This window comes from Pangasianodon hypophthalmus, chromosome 8 (assembly GCF_027358585.1).
Source record: "Pangasianodon hypophthalmus isolate fPanHyp1 chromosome 8, fPanHyp1.pri, whole genome shotgun sequence".
Taxonomy (NCBI): domain Eukaryota; kingdom Metazoa; phylum Chordata; class Actinopteri; order Siluriformes; family Pangasiidae; genus Pangasianodon; species Pangasianodon hypophthalmus.
This window is the reverse complement of record NC_069717.1, coordinates 27265174-27283332: the sequence shown is the minus strand read 5'-3', so window position 1 is coordinate 27283332 and position 18159 is coordinate 27265174. Positions and strand designations below refer to the sequence as shown.

Genomic DNA, 18159 nt, shown 5'->3' with positions numbered 1-18159 from the left:
TTTTCGTGACAAAGGAAAATTCGAATTCCACCTTATATGATTGCAGTTATGCTGTTGTGCCTGTAGAGGGCAGTATATTAAAGTAACTATGCCATGAATTGGCTAATTAAACCACGTATAAATGTTATATAGCTGCTTTTGTTTTTGTTGTTAGTACAATTTTTTTTTTAAATGCTTTTTTAAACTATGTTCACTTTTAAAATGATCATATGTTGTATAAAACTTTCCTCTAAGACCCGATGTGACTACGGGCTAAGACAAAAACTTTGGCCACCAGAATTTTCGAGTGTGTCCTCACTGCAGCCTGTAGCGTGATGATGTATTGGATTAGATCCACTACGTACTGGATGTTGTAACCCTAACCCTAACTGAAACCTTAACCGTAGATGAATTACTTACTTACATACTGTCTCTGTCTTCGAGACATGCGTGTTACAACATCCAGACCATAGTGGATCTAACCCAGTAATTTTCTGCAGAAGTGTGTGTGAAATGAGTGCAGTTCACCTCCTCACCACCTAGTGGTGCTGCTGCTTGACTGACTCAGTGAAATTTGTCTGCATTTACTCTTGATAGCATGGCTGTCTGCTTCATTTTCTCAAAGTCGTGATTTGATTCTGTACTTCGACGAATTTCCTTTTGAAACAGGAAGTCAGAATGCGTTGAAGTGCTTGACTGATTTACACAACAACCAATAACGTTCATGAAACACCACACCTCCGCTCATTCTAAACTAATTTTACAGTAGGTTAGTGATCTCTCTCCACAGCCTTCTTTCACTTCTGTCCATTATAATGAGGACGATATCCTAGACAACGAGATGCCTTTTGCACATTTTTGAGCCGAGGTCAAGCGTCTGCACCACCAATGATGACATACAGCTGGAAGGGTCACCGTGAACCACATGACACATCTGATTGGTAGATAAAATTATATTACTGACTCTTAATGATGGAGAACCCTGAAGGTGTATAAAGACTGAATTACGTTCTCCATCAGTCTGAGGTAACAAGCTGATAGTGATGAACAAGCAATGCCCTCAGGGGCGGTGCATATACGTTCTAGAGTGCATTTAATTGGACAAACTCAAAATTAGTACTGGTTGAGTCATCAAAAAAATTTTATCATTTCCCTGGAAGTAACTAACTATAAAATGAAATGGAGAACATTTACGAAACTTTTCTGGTAGTTATTTCTAGATATATACGATCATAATGGTGTCCATAAATGTAAGGATCAGGGACAAAAAGCTCTGAAACACCTGACCCAAAACTGTGTTCACTTTTGGTGGTTAATCCCAAAAAAGGGGAGGAAAATACAAAAAAATAAAAATGTGTATCCCTTATCTAAGAACAGATAGATGTAAATGTAGTTTGACAGAACTAGCTATAACCTTCAAGAATTTAATCATGATACCATTTTTATTATTGAAGTAGGCAATTGTCGATTTGGAACACACCCATAGGAACTGGATTGGAGCTCGCCCCTCGTTTCTGAACCGTCTACTGATTTCCCAGAATGCACTACTCACTAATACGATTAAAACTTAATGAAAACAGCACAACCAGCAATAACTTTTACGTATTTACTCGCTGTGTGTGGTGTAGTACTAGAGTAGGCTATTGTCGGATTGGGACACACCCGTGTACTTGAACAGCCCTTCTGATTTCCCACAATGCACCACTCACGAATACGATTAAAACCTTTATACAGAAAGAAAGAAATGTCGATTTTGGATTCGTTAGTGTTTTAATAGAAGGCATATGCAGTGGGATTTGTGTGAGAAGTACAACATTTTCACTTTAATCATGAAGGAAAGGAGCTGAAAAGCGAAAGTTAAATTTACCCTCATCTAAAACGCTGTTGTGTGAGACCAGGTTTGGTTTCTCCGCGCGTGCGTGTTGATCCTTCTGGTTCAGAATAATGATGATTGGTTTGTTCACATTTATTGTGAAATGCGCAGCCTTCTTGTTACGTCTTGCGCAGAAACCATCTGAATTTTGTTTGTTGATGAAATAATGGAGTTTAAATTGACAAAGAGCAAGATTTTGGGGTCTTTTATAAAATTTGGGAATAGGGTTTTGTTTTTTAGTTTGTGTTGTACTATGGGACTCCTTATAATATGCTTTCACACAAACGTTTCCTTAGACTGTGAGGTACCAAAGAAAGCTTTTGAATAAAGAAATCCTATCCTAACCTATGGTTTATACATCTCGTAATTTGTCCCATATCAGTTGTTGTCATAGCAACAGTTGTCAAATCGCTTATAGTGTAAGGTAAAATTTGTTAACTAATGCTGTTTTTTTGTTTGTTTGTTTGTTTGTTTTGTTTTTTACAAATAGTATATTTTGAAACGGAGATATTCAGACATTCTAAATCAGCTAGCTAGCCAACTACTAGAGCTAATACTTAGCTAGCTAGCAAATTGTGAGCTTTGTGTGAAACAGCATTAGGCTGAGCTCTGGCATGAGTTTGGCCAACCAAAAGAAATAAAAAGCAAATGGGTTTTTTGGCTGAGTCTTGGCTGGAGTTTGGTCCACCAGAAAAAGAAAATAGTCTGCTGCAAACCTGGGTGGGTTTAGGTTGTGTTTTGGTTAGCCAAAGTCCCCCTCAGTGTCTATGAATGGTTGTGAGTGAATTTTAAATGTCTTTTTCATATTGTTTTAACAGCACCAACTTCATATTGGTTTATTCAGTAAAATGGAGCAAATATAAATCAAATACTGAGACACTGTCTGACAGTCTGCTTCTTTATAATTTTATATCAATCCAAGAATAAAGATCTACAACTAAACAAAAAGTTACAAAGACAAACCTAATTCATACACATCTTACTGCTTAAACTGAATTTGTCCCTGAATATTATCTTCACATGGACATGCTATTTTTGCTTCATCAAACTTGGTGACCATTAAATTTTTTGCCTTCTCTATAGACGAAACCGGCGCCTACTGGTTCATTATGACACTGATGATGAGGCTATTGCACCCCAAAAAGACAATTTGCCACAAGCCCCTCAAATACAACCACCACCTAAAAGGATTTGGTCATCATCTACTGAGCTACAACCAAGTCCTCAAGGACAAAGACACCCTCAACCCCCCGTATGGCCTCAGAAATCCCCGTGTCTGACATTTCTGTGTTTAATGTTTCAGCACTTCTTCATGGCGTCTTAACAAAACTTGGAATTGTTATGGAGCAGCAAAGAAACCTTGTAAGAATGGTTCAGGATCTCAAAGAACACAATGTCAGGGAGATCACTGAGGCTAACCAATTAGCAATTAAAACGTTTTCCAATTGAAGATTTAAGATCATTAACTTCCCTGGAAAGTGATCTCCGGAAACGAGACGAAAACTGGTAGGTAACACTAACGGTTATGGACGGTTCCCTAATGCCTACTGTTATCACTTACATATCTGTTTCTAATTACTGTTATAATTAAATTGTGTGTGATCAATCTAAAGCAAACTGATCTAAAGAGTTCATTTTTGATAAGTTGTATGTAGTGTAATTACTAATCCTTATTCGAAAGTATTCAAGGACTAACAGCGTGCTTAAAAACGTTTCAGGTACTCGAACTTGGATTGCTGGGTGGCGTGGATCTGAAGGACGCTGTCTGGAGAATAATGAAGCAGGCAATTATAAGTGACTTTGCTAAAACCATAAACTGGAGAGGCATAAATGGAAAAACACCATTCCAAAGTTTGGAGCTTAAAAGTGCCTTGTGATTGGTAAGTGCTTTCGTTGCAAGTCTTTGTAGATCTTTTTCATGACTTTCATGTCATGTCTGAATATTGAATGTCTTGGTTCTTTAGTACTATATTTTACTATATGCTTTATTTATTTAAATGTAATTTTTCTAACTCTGTATCTGTATGCTCATATTCTAGAGGCTGTAAGAAGAAATCCAGTTTGTGCGCAAATGACTGAGCTGGAGGTTGAGCAAGTTCTCAGAAGGTGGTTTTATTTTGCTGGTGATCGTGAGGGTGGCAGAAAAAGAAGAACACCACTGCAAAATGTTAATGCAAATAACTAATTTTTTGTTATTGTATAATTTATACTTTTGCACATACTTTTACTTTTGCACATGTGTAAAAATATATTTGTTTTTCTAACCATTTTTTGTTTGTTGGTTTCACTTGATTTCTGCACATTTACTTTAATTTGCACTGTTGCTTTGCTGTTTAACATTTATATTTTATTGCTCAGATTTTAATAACTGTAATACTTCTATTATATTGTGACTGTTGCTTTTATTTTGTCTTGATCTACTGCTATTGGTTAATCTGGTTAATTGGTTAAACCATTGTTCTAATTTTATTTCTGCAACTTGTTTACATTTTTTCACATCTGCAAATATATTTTTAATTCGTCTTTTATAACCAGCTTTTGTTTGTTGGTTTCACTTACTTTATTTGTGCACATTTAGTTGTTTATGTGCATTATTGGTTTACTTAACATTTCTACTTACTGCTTAGTTTTTAATCTCTGTTATTCTTGTAACTATGTTCCTTTTATGTAGTCTTATTCTTCTGTTATGACTGGTTTTTCTTATTTCCCATTGTTCTAGTTTTATTTTTGCAACCTTTTTTGCACATCTGTAAATATATATTATTTTGTTTGTCTTTTATAACCAGATTTGTTTGTTGGTTTCTTTTGTTTATGCACTGCCCATTTACACTTTTTTGTTTGAGATTTTGATTTAGTCACTATACCCGTTTACATTTTTTGGTTGGTTTCTTTGATTTGTGCACTCTACATTTTTATTATTATTGAACACTTTGCCTAGTTTTTATTCTCTTATTCTTGTATTGTGACTTTTGCGTTTGTTTTTTGTTTATGTTGGTGTCTTTAATTTATTACACTGTCCATTTACACTTTGTTTGAGGTTTTGATTTATTCACGACTACCCGTTTATATTTTTGGTTGCTTTCTTTGATTTGTGCACTACACTTTTACTTTATTTTGCCTTGTTTATTATTTAACACTTTGCGTCGTTTTAGTTGTATTGTGACTTTTGCTTTTGTTTTTTTCTTACTGTTACGTTATTGGTTTCTTATTTCCCATTGTTTTATTTTTTCTGTATGTAGCTGGGATTTTTACCTCAGTGTTAATAAAACACTATATTTTCAATGCGTGCGGTTTTAATATATTTCACAAAGATTAAATATTATCTAAGGGTAGCATTCAGGCTCAGTTCTGGGGATTTTGGGATAATGTTGGTGTAGTTATGGCTGTTTTGGGGGTTGTGGATAAGTTGTGGGTATGTTTTGTGTAAAGATGTTGGCAGTTTGGCTCTTTTCTGGGTTACACATGGGGATTCAGGCAGTGTTATGGGACAGTTAGGGCTGATTCCGGGGACATGAAAGAATTCGTGGGTGAGTTTTGGTCTGCTTCAGGCATGGTTCTGGTATTCTTTAGGCAAGCAGCTTAAGGGCCATTCGAGGGGAGTGGGCCGTGGTGGTATGTGGGCCATAACAACAGCCTAAATTCAACCAGATACGGCCCACAACCAATTTGCTGTCTGGGTAGCTAGTTAGCACATCACCTGGTCTTTTTCATCTGTCTCGAACATATGTGATTGTCCAGGTGGGTGAGGGCCAGATGGAGGGTGGTGGTGATGGCGTCATCTGCTGAGCGGAAAGCGAATAGCTTACTTAAAGTTGACTCTTTTATTTACAGATGACTCTTTATTTAAAGCTGATTTCTACTATATTTCTACTAATGTTAATTTTTCTTTTTTAATACAATTTGTTGTTGTTTTTTTTAAAAGAATATATTTATTTCTTTTTTAAATCTGATTTCTTTCACAGTTGACTTCTTTGTATTTACATTTGACTTCATTTTATGTAAATTGAACTTCTTTTTATTTGCATTTGACTTCTTTTTATTTGCATTTGACTTCTGGTTTTATTTAAAGTTGAATTCTTTATTTTAAAGCTGTATTTATTTATAAGAGACAGATATTTGTTTCTCTGGGGTTTTTTTTTTTTTTTTTTTTTTTTGGCCTTTTGGTTTAGGAGATCTCGGAGACCTCGGAATCTCGGAGATGTCCCGAGTTATCGCGAGACTGAAGGTAAGACACGTGGGTCAACATGGTGGTTCACTAGAAGTCGCATGCGGTATTTTTTTACACTTCGAGAAATCAGTGTATAAGTAAGGTTAGGTGTATATTTAAGTAAAACTGCAGGCTGTGAGTAATTAAATTATATATTACGGTGTAACCCGGATTGAACAGAAGGATCCACAATGCAACACGACGATGTACGTAGGGCAAAAGCTGTATTTTAGTTAATGGGCTAGCTAAAACTGGCTAATTAGCTTCATATTATAATACACTTGAATGGATACTGGGTTTAAGACCACGTGTTTATTCCTAGTTCTTCATGTTCAGTGTAACTCAGAATAACAGATATCATCATATCCCTCTCTTTACAGGTAATATGGGACCTGATCGGAAATAAACAGTTTTGTTCTTATAAAGTAAAGTAAGTATCAGCACTTCTGTTACAGATCTCTATTATGACTCTAACTGCTGTGGGATCAGAGGAAGAAACCACTCCATGTTGTGCTGTTAAAGGAAAATAATCAATGCCTGAGTGGTGTGATGAGGCAGAGTTACTGTTTCCACACCAAACCTTGATTGTTTTCTAAGAACACCATGTTGTGAAGTGTTTGATTTCAGTAATTCTACAGCAGTTTACCAATTATTACAGCTGTTTTATTTATTATAGAGTGATACATGCTTTTTATCCGTTTAGAGTTACATTTAATGATGTGGAACGTCCACAAAACAAGTTAGTTTCTCTTATCGCTTGTGTTATAGAAGCTACAAACAGTCTTTTACTTTTTTAAAAAGAGTTACAGAGGGATGACACTGGAGACTCTTTCTGTAAATGGTAAATAAACATCTCTACAGAAAACATCCTCATAACAACAATTAGAATTTTTTTTCTTTTATTCGTATATGAGGCGCCTCCAATGTACCATCAAGTCCCTCTGAATGTCGCTATAAAAACGATAATGTGTTAAAACGAGTGTGTTTATATAAACCTGTGATTTGGAGCTACACTACTGTCAGAGCTGCTGAAAATGAAGCACCTTCTGACCAATCGGAAGCCAGAATAAAACAGCGCTGATCACTGATCACTGATCATTGAGCACTGATTAAGGCTTTGAAGCTTAACGTATGTCTGGCTTTCCTCCGAAGAACAAAAACGAAGAATTTCTGCCGGAATGAGTACAACATCACGGGTGTGTGCAACCGGCAGTCGTGTCCCCTGGCCAACAGTCAGTACGCCACCGTCAGAGAGGAAAAAGGTATTAATACATCACACACATCATTTTACACAACCGTCACTGTAAGATGGCGTGGATTAGCTTTCTGTTTGCTAATACACACCTTGTCGAGGAGGTGTTTGTGTAAGTCTGACCGCCGTGTGTTTCTCAGGTCGGTGTTTCCTCTACATGAAGGTGATCGAGAGAGCGGCTTTTCCAGCACGCATGTGGGAGAAGGTAGGCCATGATTAATGCTGTGCAGAAATCCTGATATTTCTGTTGTGTTATTGTGATCTAAGGAAATAATTTGGGAGAAAAAAAAAAAGTTTAATCCAGACAACATGGAAAATAAGACATTATTTTAGAGTCTGTGTCCTATTCGATGTCTTTCCTAATGCAATAAAAACGTACACTTTTGATAAAATGTCTGTCTGAGTCTAAACACATAAACATGAAAAAGTCAAAGGGAAGATTTTTATACTTTTACTCTTACGGATCTTCTTTTAACGCACTAATCCCCACGTTGTTGATGTTCACATGTTATACCTGTGATTATCTTTTTCCGTCCAGGTGAAGCTGAATCAGAACTATGAGAAGGCTCTTCAGGAGATCGACGAGAACCTCATCTACTGGCCGCGCTACATCCGGCACAAGTGCAAACAGCGTTTCACCAAAATCACACAGTACCTCATCCGTATCCGCAAACTCACACTGAAGAGACAGTGAGTACACACGCCGTCCGTCTCTCTCTGAACTGTACACTTCCTCTAGTGTCTGATTTTAATATAATAACCGATGTGTCAGAATCTGCGATAGCAGCCGGACGATCGGACGTCTTCCTCTTAGGCTTTAATAACACAATGGTTTGATTTGTTCACAGGAGGAAACTTGTTCCACTTAGCAGGAAGGTAGAGAGGAGAGAAAGAAGGAGAGAGGTGCGTAACCCGGAAGTGGTGTCAGTTTGCACATCTTTCATTTCAAATAGCGTTTAATAACGCCCCCATGTGGCTGAAGTGGATTTACTCAATTACGTTTTACTGAGGTTTTTTTTTTTCTGCACTGACAATTTGAGAACCGCTGCCTTAAAACTATCCGACTCCACTCCATAAAATGCCTGAGTCTGAATTCCTGGGTGTCAGAATGCAGCGGTAAATTAAAAGCCTGCAAACGAAAGTGCAAACAGAGCAACGTTTGAGTGCGATCAAGCAAACTTTCACCCAAAACATGCCTAGTGTCTGGAGTTTGCGTCTATACTTTTGCACTGTTATGTAAGAAAAAGTGAATTGTATGATTAATCAAATCAAAATGGAGCTGTATTATTTTGCTAGTCTTGTGTGTGTGTGTGTGTGTGTTTAAAAAAGCAAACGTCAGGCACTAAACATGTCTGAGCCGCTGGCCTGGGGTGAGAGGGAACTTGTGTAAATTAAATTTATGACTGAATTGTTTCTTTTAATGATTTTGAGCTTTTAAACTCTGTCTTTAGTTCAGCCCATTACGTAAAGTGTAAAACACTTGGGGATTGCTGTTAGAGGAAAATAATCAACGACGTCAAGCAGTGTAAAAGCTACCACGCCAGAGTTGATTATTTTCCAGCAACTGCATTCTCCGCAACATCTCCATGGTATAAACATGAAAAACTGACGTTTGTTTATTTATTATTTATTTTTAATTCAAGGAAAAAGCCCTGGTCGCTGCTCAGGTGGAGAACGCCATCGAGAAAGAGCTGCTGGAGAGGTTAAAACAGGGCACGGTGAGAATCACATCACTGCACAGCACTTCTTTATAGCATCCAGAGTTGTGTTTTTTTTTTTTTTATTATTATTGTTATTATTGTGATATTGATTCTTTTGATATCAATTTCAGTACGGAGACATCTACAACTTCCCCATCCACGCTTTCGATAAAGCTCTGGAGAAACAGGACGCAGAGAGTGAGACGGAAGAAGAGGAGGAAGATGAAGAAGAGGAGGAAGAGGAGGATGAGGTGAGCGATGATGTTGATATTGTGATAAATCATTCCATAATATGAGTTTTCTTAGAATAAACATTAAATATCTCAGTAATTGTGCTGGCTAATGACACATAAGTGCTTCATGGTTTACACTGGTGTACTAATCCTGTGTGTGTGTGTGTGTGTGTAGGATGCAGGGAAGAGAGAATTTGTCGCAGATGACGAGTTCGAAGAAAGTGACCTCAGTGATTTTGAGGTGAGATTCGTTCATTGTTTTTTTTATTATAGTTTATAGTTTCTACATTATGTTTAAACTGTATTTACTCCTCAGTGGACACTAAACGAATCACACATTCACACACAGGATATGAACAACTTAAAGGGCAGCGATGAGGAGGACGAGGAGGAGGAAGAGGGCTCAAGTGAGGAGGAGGAGGAATCGGAAGAGGAAATGGAGGAAGAAGTCGAGGAAGAGGAAGAGTCCAGAGTCAAGTCGAAAGGAAAGACTCCGCTCAAAGGACCAGCGAGGAAGAAACGAGCGTACGTGGAGATCGAGTACGAGCAAGAGATGGAACCAGCGGCCAAGAGCAAGGCCTCGTAGAGACTCCACAAACACACACACACACACACACACACACACACTTCCAAACTATGGACAGTTCAGTCTCTCCACACTAATAAGCAAAGCAGAGTGACTTTGTGTTTTCGTGTGTGGAGACAATTCAAAAAGATGTTGTTATTGTGATGCTGTTCTACAATATTTCCCATAAAAGCTTTTTTAATCAAAATCTGCATTTTGTCTGTGTGTGTTATGGTTATTATATATAAATATTTACAATTTTTATATTTATATATTACAACATTGGGTGTATTTCTGAACAGATTTACGCTTATAAACAAGTAGTTTTCCATGCTTCTACTCAAATGAAGACAAAGGAATTTCAACTGCAGCTGAATGTTTTATTTCATCCCTTTAATGAGTTTCATAGACATTTTAATAGAGATGGCACTGATCCAATACCCAGTATCAGTATCAGTATCGGGCTGAAACCAACAAAAATAAATAAATAAATAAAAATAATGTTGGATAGGATATCAGAGAAAACATTAAAATCTCTACCATTTGTTACAGGATCTAATCAGATTTGTAAAAGAAATGTTTTTCTGGAACTGGAAATATAACATCTAAAGAGACGTAAATGTTTTTTTTTCTTTCATTAGACTTGATTTGACTACATTCATACAAAAAAACATTTTAAAGCTTAGTCAGCGTACAGAAGGGAAACCGTGAACATGATGCGTATTAGTTTAGAGAATAAAAGTCTACAATTGATTGAGAACGTTTGTGGCCCGAATCCATATTACAGAAACATCTGCAACTTTTCCAGACTTTCCAAGAATCTGAGCAGGAGCTCTAATCAGAAAAAAAAGGGTCACCTTAGAAGTCCATTTAATTTATTCAGCTGTCCATAAAAACATACCTGATGCATTTAATAATCTTATTCTTAATACTAACAAAATAAATGAAAAAGATGGCCCTGATTAGATCTCACTGGCTTCAGATCCATCGTTTGGCGTTTACAGTGTGAGGAATCGTGCATCAGGGACACTCAGCTCACACACTCTGCCTGCGTAAGATCCTGTATGCACTTTAACACTCGCTCACACACACAGCTGCTGTCCACCTCCTTCAGCTCCACCTGTAGAAACAGACCATTTCAGTGTTACGCGACAAGCGGCCGTGACAACCCTGATCATCAGCTTTAAGATCGTATCAACAACCACGACACAGATTTTATAGTTTTAATATTTTCCGTGACACTTCCGTCAGCTATGGGAAGGAACGACGTACTTTACACTCATCGCTACTACAATGATTAGCTTTTAACTTTTGCAAATTACGCTTACAGGAAGACATTATTTTCATCACTGTAGAGAGGTTTCTATCAGATTTCTGCACATAATACTGGTTATGAATCATTTTCATCGATTTGACTTTTAGAGATAAAAGTCTGCAAAATGTTCCTGTCACATAAGAATGTTAGGTTTATGAATTTATAGATGTATTTCAAATATATCCATGCATATAGCATGTATATCAAATACATCATATTACCTAATGGATTTCATCTACAAGGTGTCAGGAATCAATGAGAGTAAAACTACGTATACTTAATTTTGTATTTATTATTTACAGCATGCTCTGTATGTTCACTCTTACGCTCTATGCATTTTCTCAGCCGCTGTATCACGTTTTAATCTTTTCTGATTTTGATTTCTCAACATATTAACATTGGTTCCTGACTTTTCAGAACATCCTGTATACTGCAAATTATCGCAAATGTCCCTAATTTGGCTTTTCCAACTGGATGAAACTGACATATATTATATTGTTAAAGTGGGCAATATGATGATATGATACTTATATTGTGATAAATATTTCTACAATACACTTGTCTGTAATATCACAGGTAACTGGAAGCAGCTGACGGGATTAAAAATGTAATACGTTGTACAGAACCTTTGTATTTTTCCACATTTTTAAAGTGTAAATTTATTTTTGTATAATAAAAGTGTCACTGAACTCAGTGTTTTTAATGTAACACAACTGGAAGTTTGTTAGCAAACCTGATACATACTGTATCGTAAAAGACAACATTTCTTATCATGAATGAAGCAACTAATCACACACAAATGAAACTATTGTACAAATACTCTCTTCCTCAGAACAGCTGGAACTCTATGTATTTTCAACGTGACGAATATCGGTAAATTTATGCGTAATTGCAGTATTCTGTAACGTTTTCCACCATTTTGTACATCAACAAGCAGTTTATCTGCTAAATATTTGTAAAATGTTATCAATCATTCATTTTGCCGTCACTGCTAATCTCTCAGATACAAGCCCGCCTTGGAATCACACTCTTGCCCCTCCCTCTGACAGGAGGCGGGGCTGCACAGCTCTCAGCCACGCCTCTCAGTACGTACCCTCAGTCTGCCGTGTGAGCAGTGATCGAGCAGCAGCAGGCAGCGTGTCGCTCTGTTCGACAGCTCCTCAGTGAGCTCAGGAGCCAGAGACTCTGCAGAGACGTCCACGAGGAACCTGAGCAAGCTCCTAGCCAGGACAGACAGCCTGCACTCCATCCTACACACACACATTCAGGAGAAGAAGAACGATGCAATCCATTGTACTCAGAACTCGGCAAAAAAAAAAAAAAAAAAAAAAAAAAAAAAAAAAAAAAAAAAAAAACGACCTCCAACACAGAGTTCTCTAGAAACACACCTGACATCATAACAACATGGATTTGATGCAGTTTAGATTTGTATCATAATTCCGTGAACTTCGGAATTAAAACGTGATAAAACCATCACGACAGGTACATTTTAATTAGTTAACATCAACAAGACCTGTATTATACGTCGTTCCTCGTGACTAATTACGCAGAAATAATTCATCTAGACCTTCTTTATATGTTTATCAGATTCAGAGACTAGCCATACAAACATGACCTTGCTCTGGACATCCATGTTTTTCCCGAGCCGATGCCCTGGAATGCGTTTAGATCCGAACTCAGGAAAACCGACTTGAAACGTTCCGAGTTCCAAGTACGACGCATTGCAGCATTAGCATTAGCTAACTGTCACAACACTTGAACGTCCGTCTAGCTACTGTGCTGTATTTGATGTCATTTTCCTCAAATTAACCTCCTAGTGAAGAAGTGCTTGGACCCCGAAGAAAGGCCACTCGCAGCTATAATCTCATTTTCATTCTGTTTGTTGTTGTTTGTTTACGCCGTAAACAGATTTTGACAGGCTGTCTCAAAATGATGCAAAAATCATTTACATTAAAAAAAAAAAAAAAAACAAGCATACAAGTACCTCGGCCAGGCAACCTGTATCGTCCTCTCTAGAACCTCGAGTATGCTGAGCCTGGCTTTCTCTTCAGGAGCATCAGAGACCTCCAGATATCCCACAATCACCCTCTCCAGCCTCTTCAGATGCCGAGCGATGCTTATACCCATCCTGTAAGATCAACCACGGCTTAATACAAAGTGTACTTCAATTCACCAAAACGTACTGGCATGTTTTCAAGTAACAGTGAGCGAAGAGGCTCATAAGCTCCATTGCATCCAGGTTAACATTACACGATGTGCGACGTGGAACTCACGTTTCGACGAACAGCAGGAGGTTGCTGGCGTAGATCCGGCGCAGCGCGAGCTTGTGCTCCATTTCCATGTGCGTTAAAATGAGGCGGAGAACGCTGTCACAGCGGTTCGGAGTTCGGGGTAATCCTGCGTGGCCGAGAGGCTTCTCAAGGACTGAGAGTAAATCTATAAGACACGGCAGAACCACCTGCAACAACAGCACACACACACACACACACACACACACACACACACTGTTAACAACACCGTATTTGATTTTACACGAGAATCCCAGAAAGAGTGAAACATCTACAAGGAATACTCCAGGGTCCAGTACTAGGACCAATCGATATCATGAGTAGGCACATAAAATCAGCTGATATTAAAGTTTCACAGACTTATTTGTGGAAAATCCTGAATTTTAGCTACATTTCAAGTTTTATTTATAATGAACTCTGAAATATTTAGCGCTAGCTTTCTACCAGCTTGTGTTTTAATTGTAAGGACACTTGTGTAGGGTTGCATGTATTGTCACTAAAGTATTGAGTTGAAATTTAACACTAATAAACCACTCATCGTATCTCCTTCACCAATCAGAAGCTATTTTTGTACAAATATCAAACACACTATAGGACGCTAGGAGGCACTAATCACTCACAGTGCATTTAAACTCAGTATTAAGACGGAAAACCCTTAGACCTGGTCCACATTACGACTGTAAATGTGAAAATGTGTCTTTTCGTATCCATTTTGCCTTTTCATTTGCCAAAACAAGCAAAAATAGCAAGCAGAAATGACGTATATGTCGAGGGTCAGGCACTCCACATGCGGTTTTCTGTCGTTTAAGTGTTTCATCATGGATGAGAAACTTAAACTGAAAAATTACTGCAAGCAAAACATAAAAACAGTGTAGTGTAGACTCATCCTTCTTGAGGTTTCCACACTGAATGTTTTAAAACTACATTACAAAGTTATTTATACTGTAAGTGGCTTGTATTTATATGCATATTGTTGTTTCTGCTAATAATTTATTTCTGGGGAATTGACATACAATCAGTGAGCAGATGATAAAATTATCATCTATATCATATATAGACAGTTTTCCTAGGCTATTTCTAGAGCGTTACGAATAAAAGTCATATTATTCGAACCAAAATATGACTTTTATTCTTAACGCTCTAGAAATAGCCTGATATAGATGATAATTTTATACGCTCAGTGATTGTATGTCACACTGTAACACACTGTTCTTCATCATGAATTACAGGTTAACTGTTAAACGAGGCGTCATGTGTGTTAGACGTATGTACAGTACCTGTATGAGCGGAGCTTCAGACGTGTACAGGTGATTGTAGAGGGCGTCGTAGAGCACCTGAGCTCGGTTAAACTGCCTCAAATCAGCAGCAGGCTGGATACAACGATAATCAATCACACTCATTATTATTATTATTATTATTATTATTATCCTCAATATGATGGCTACGAGTACTAATTTTTATAGCAAAAAAAAACCCTTCTATCTTATCTGACCACATGAAGGACGATGTGATGAAGGCAGTGCACTCCGAGGACTTTGTTCTCCATCCGGTAGTCGTCTGATATGAGCAGAGACGTAGGGAAAACCTTGTCCAGGTATTCGGCTAAGCAGGGACGCCCGACCTGCACCAGCAGCCAAGAGAAGACGTGTTTCACTGCTTCGTTTCGCTTCCAGGTTTCCCTAAAGACAGACGAATAATCAGAAAAAATGATTATTCAACACATAATAGTGGATGAAAATGGCAAGGTCAAGTCAACAAGGGCGTTGATTCAATCAAACTGATTGCGTGTAATGCTTTAAATAAATAAATAAATAATTCCTCTCCTACGATTATACTATAGAGTCAAACAGTACCAAGTGTGCTGATGTGAAGGAAAAACATCTGAGCTTAGTTGTTATTATGTGTAAAATCCTTGAGGTTTATGGTCATTTTATTAGTCAAATTATTTTTACTAAAACTTTATGATACAAGAGTCATAATGTTAAACGTCAGAAAAATGCACAATTGCATTCAATTCCTACAGATAAAAAAGAAAAGTGCTTGTTATTCTGATCATTATTGTTGCTTGTTATTGTACATATATACGTTGTATATTTTTTAGTAATATATTGTATATATACGTAGTCAAGTCCGAAGTATCTAATTCTGAGAAAATTGTATTTTTAAATCTGAAAAACATGAAAAAAGCGCCTGGAAGGACACGCAATCAGCAACGCATAGGTGACAGTCTACTCCAGTTCCACTAACAGCTTAGGAAAGTGTTCTTACGTGTGTACGTGAAGAGAAAGGTGTTAAAGATTGACTGGGAGAGCTGAGAGACAGAAGATGCTGTGTTTTCTCTGAGACGCTGCACTGTAATCTTAAACAAGCAATAAAATGTTGCTTTTCAGGCAAATGTCCATGATGTTGAGAGCAGAGCTGGGTGACTGATATGAATCTGCAATACAATATCGATATCATGATAAATTGTCACGACATTTGAGATACTGTGGATATTGTGATATCTTTTTTTTTTTTTGATAAATGTGTAGTTTTGGTTTAATAATTACATGCTGACCGGCTGACGCAATGTGAAAATATGAAAGTATTTATCCTTTAAAACTGTAAAAATGTTTACTCTTTTCCTGGGCTGAGCAACAGGACAGTCTTTATGATTACAGCAGCAGCACTGAGGTTCACATCTACAGCATCCAGAAGAGTCGTGACTTTCACAGGAGCGAGGGGAAATGAAGCTCACTTGGTCATGTCAGGCTGCAGTGTGTCCAGGATGGATCCCAGGATCCCTGAGGGTGCTGCTCCTCCATCACTTCCACACAGCAGCTCCTGCACTGAGCTGCTCCCACTGGCTGTGACTGTGCTCCTCAGCAGCTCCACAGCACATCTCCTGGACGATCCATCAGTCCACGCCTGCTTCTGCACGTGTGTGATGGAGAAGACACACAGCACAGGACTGAGTGTGTGAATGAGAGCCTTCGCCCCTGAGTCTCCACACTTCACCGCCTCTCCGAGCTGAGCGCTCAGCGCCAGCAGAGCTCCCCCGACCGCCACGGCTTTTCCCGGGATCTCTTCATAGCTAGTGGCCGGTAAAGTACCGCTGTCCGTGTCACACAAAGGCAAAGCGGCGTATTCAGTGCAGGACTTCACCAGGTCTGTATAAGTGCTCCGGAAGCTGTGTGAGCTGAGCTCGGGGAAGAGCCAGGACCGGGAACTGACCCTGAACACCTCGGCTGTGCGACTCAGGATCCTCGTCTTGTCTGAATTTCTCTCCTCGAAGCGTTCACGGATTTCAGAAAGAACAGAAATGACATCCTCAGTTTCAGACTTAATACTCAAATCACGGAGAAGGCACTCTAAAGACATTTCTGTAGTATATTTATCTATTTCAGCTAATAGACATGGTTAAACTAGCCTTTATTTTGCTCTCGACAGTAGTCGCAGGATAGTGACATCATTCTCCAAGGCTTACGCTACAAATCCCGCCTTCTGCTCTACGATTCGCTAATACGTCTCACAAACCGTTCTCTGATTGGATAGTTCGACTGGCGGGACGTTATATGGACCAATCTTAGCACAGGAGGCGGGATTTATTGGGACAGGTCGCATGTTTGATGACTGAACAAAATATGGGCGCAAAACGACTGCAATTTTATTAATTATTAATTTACTAATTAAATTATTTTACTGGCGAAGAATTATATATATATTATGCTAAATACTAAACCCCTTTTTGTGGAACATTGAATGCAAACATTGACTACCTCATGCAAAAAAGAGGAGGTTTTTGTTTTAACAGCTTTTGGTGTTTTGTGTAAATTGTTGCTTTTTATTTAGATTTTTATTTCATTGTTTGTTTGTTCATTAGTTCATTAATTTATTCGTCCATTCATTCATACATGTATTTATTTATTTGTGTGCTTGCTTATTTATCTACTAATTAACTTACTAATTTAATTACTTTGTTTGTTTGTTTGTTTGTGGTACATTATTGTGCATTTGTAATTTCCTCTGTTGTTGATTTCTTTATATTGTTTATGTTGTTGTCTATATGTATCTTTATGATATCCTTATTTTGTTGATCTTAAAAATTAAAAAAGACTGAATACATACATGGTATAAAACTTATTACTTTTTATTTATTTTATTATTTTTTAATACTTTTATTTATTGTTTATGTTTAATACTATTATACGGATGGCAAAGGTTTTACCGTTGCAATTTATTTAATTTTGTGATAAAACAAGCAGAATATTCTCCGTTTATTATCATTTGTAAGCACTGAATGTAAGAAAGCTGGCACGTCATCATTCAGAAGTGTGTTAATCATCTCAGGCAACAGTCTCATTGTTTTTATGGCTGCATTGTGCTCTTAAATACGTAGCAGGGTTGAAAGTAACAGCGTTTGTTTTGGGGTTTTTTTTTATTAGTATGTAATTAACCAGCATCCATGCATTTAAAAGGGCATTTACTAAAAAGTATATATTTTTTTAAATTAATAATTTACTTTAAATCTAAGATTTGGGTAACAGGGTTGTACTTTCAAAGTGATCTTGTCAGTCAGTATCACAATATCATTCAAAACAGAAAAAAAAAGAATGACAATGTACTTTTCTTCTTCTCAGGATCTTCAGGAAACCTTCTGTTGAACATGTGACTTGTGGAATATTCCAAACATGTGTGCTGAGTGAAATTAAGTGTATATTTTCCATGTAAATTATGATTGTCCAATTCTTGGAAAAGGATGTTAAAA

At 37.6% G+C, this 18159-nt stretch overlaps 2 protein-coding genes, 1 long non-coding RNA gene and 1 other non-coding gene across 4 annotated transcripts; 3 read left to right on the top strand and 1 right to left on the bottom strand.

Annotated features, from left to right (window-relative positions):
- The first annotated feature begins 1640 nt into the window (after positions 1 to 1640).
- Positions 1641 to 4964, top strand: LOC117597770 (uncharacterized). Its single transcript, XR_004578518.2, has 3 exons — positions 1641 to 3358; positions 3571 to 3732; positions 3892 to 4964. It is a non-coding gene; the product is annotated as an uncharacterized LOC117597770 (long non-coding RNA).
- Positions 1905 to 1999, top strand: LOC113546160 (small nucleolar RNA U13). The gene has a single exon (XR_003404692.1). It is a non-coding gene; the product is annotated as a small nucleolar RNA U13 (small nucleolar RNA).
- Positions 4965 to 6077: 1113 nt separating the features above from the next.
- Positions 6078 to 10017, top strand: mak16 (MAK16 homolog (S. cerevisiae)). Its single transcript, XM_026945719.3, has 10 exons — positions 6078 to 6265; positions 6440 to 6489; positions 7212 to 7321; positions 7452 to 7516; positions 7850 to 8001; positions 8160 to 8214; positions 8955 to 9029; positions 9143 to 9262; positions 9420 to 9485; positions 9594 to 10017. Exons 1-10 carry the CDS (start codon positions 6251 to 6253, stop codon positions 9828 to 9830), a joined length of 945 nt encoding a protein of 314 aa, XP_026801520.2. The 5' UTR covers positions 6078 to 6250; the 3' UTR covers positions 9831 to 10017.
- A 158-nt stretch (positions 10018 to 10175) lies between these two features.
- On the bottom strand, positions 10176 to 16889 carry tti2 (TELO2 interacting protein 2). Its single transcript, XM_026945720.3, has 7 exons — positions 16150 to 16889; positions 14905 to 15091; positions 14690 to 14782; positions 13398 to 13582; positions 13109 to 13252; positions 12218 to 12374; positions 10176 to 10929 (listed from the first exon to the last, which is right to left on the bottom strand). Exons 1-7 carry the CDS (start codon positions 16770 to 16772, stop codon positions 10840 to 10842), a joined length of 1479 nt encoding a protein of 492 aa, XP_026801521.3. The 5' UTR covers positions 16773 to 16889; the 3' UTR covers positions 10176 to 10839.
- Between the last annotated feature and the right edge of the window lie 1270 nt (positions 16890 to 18159).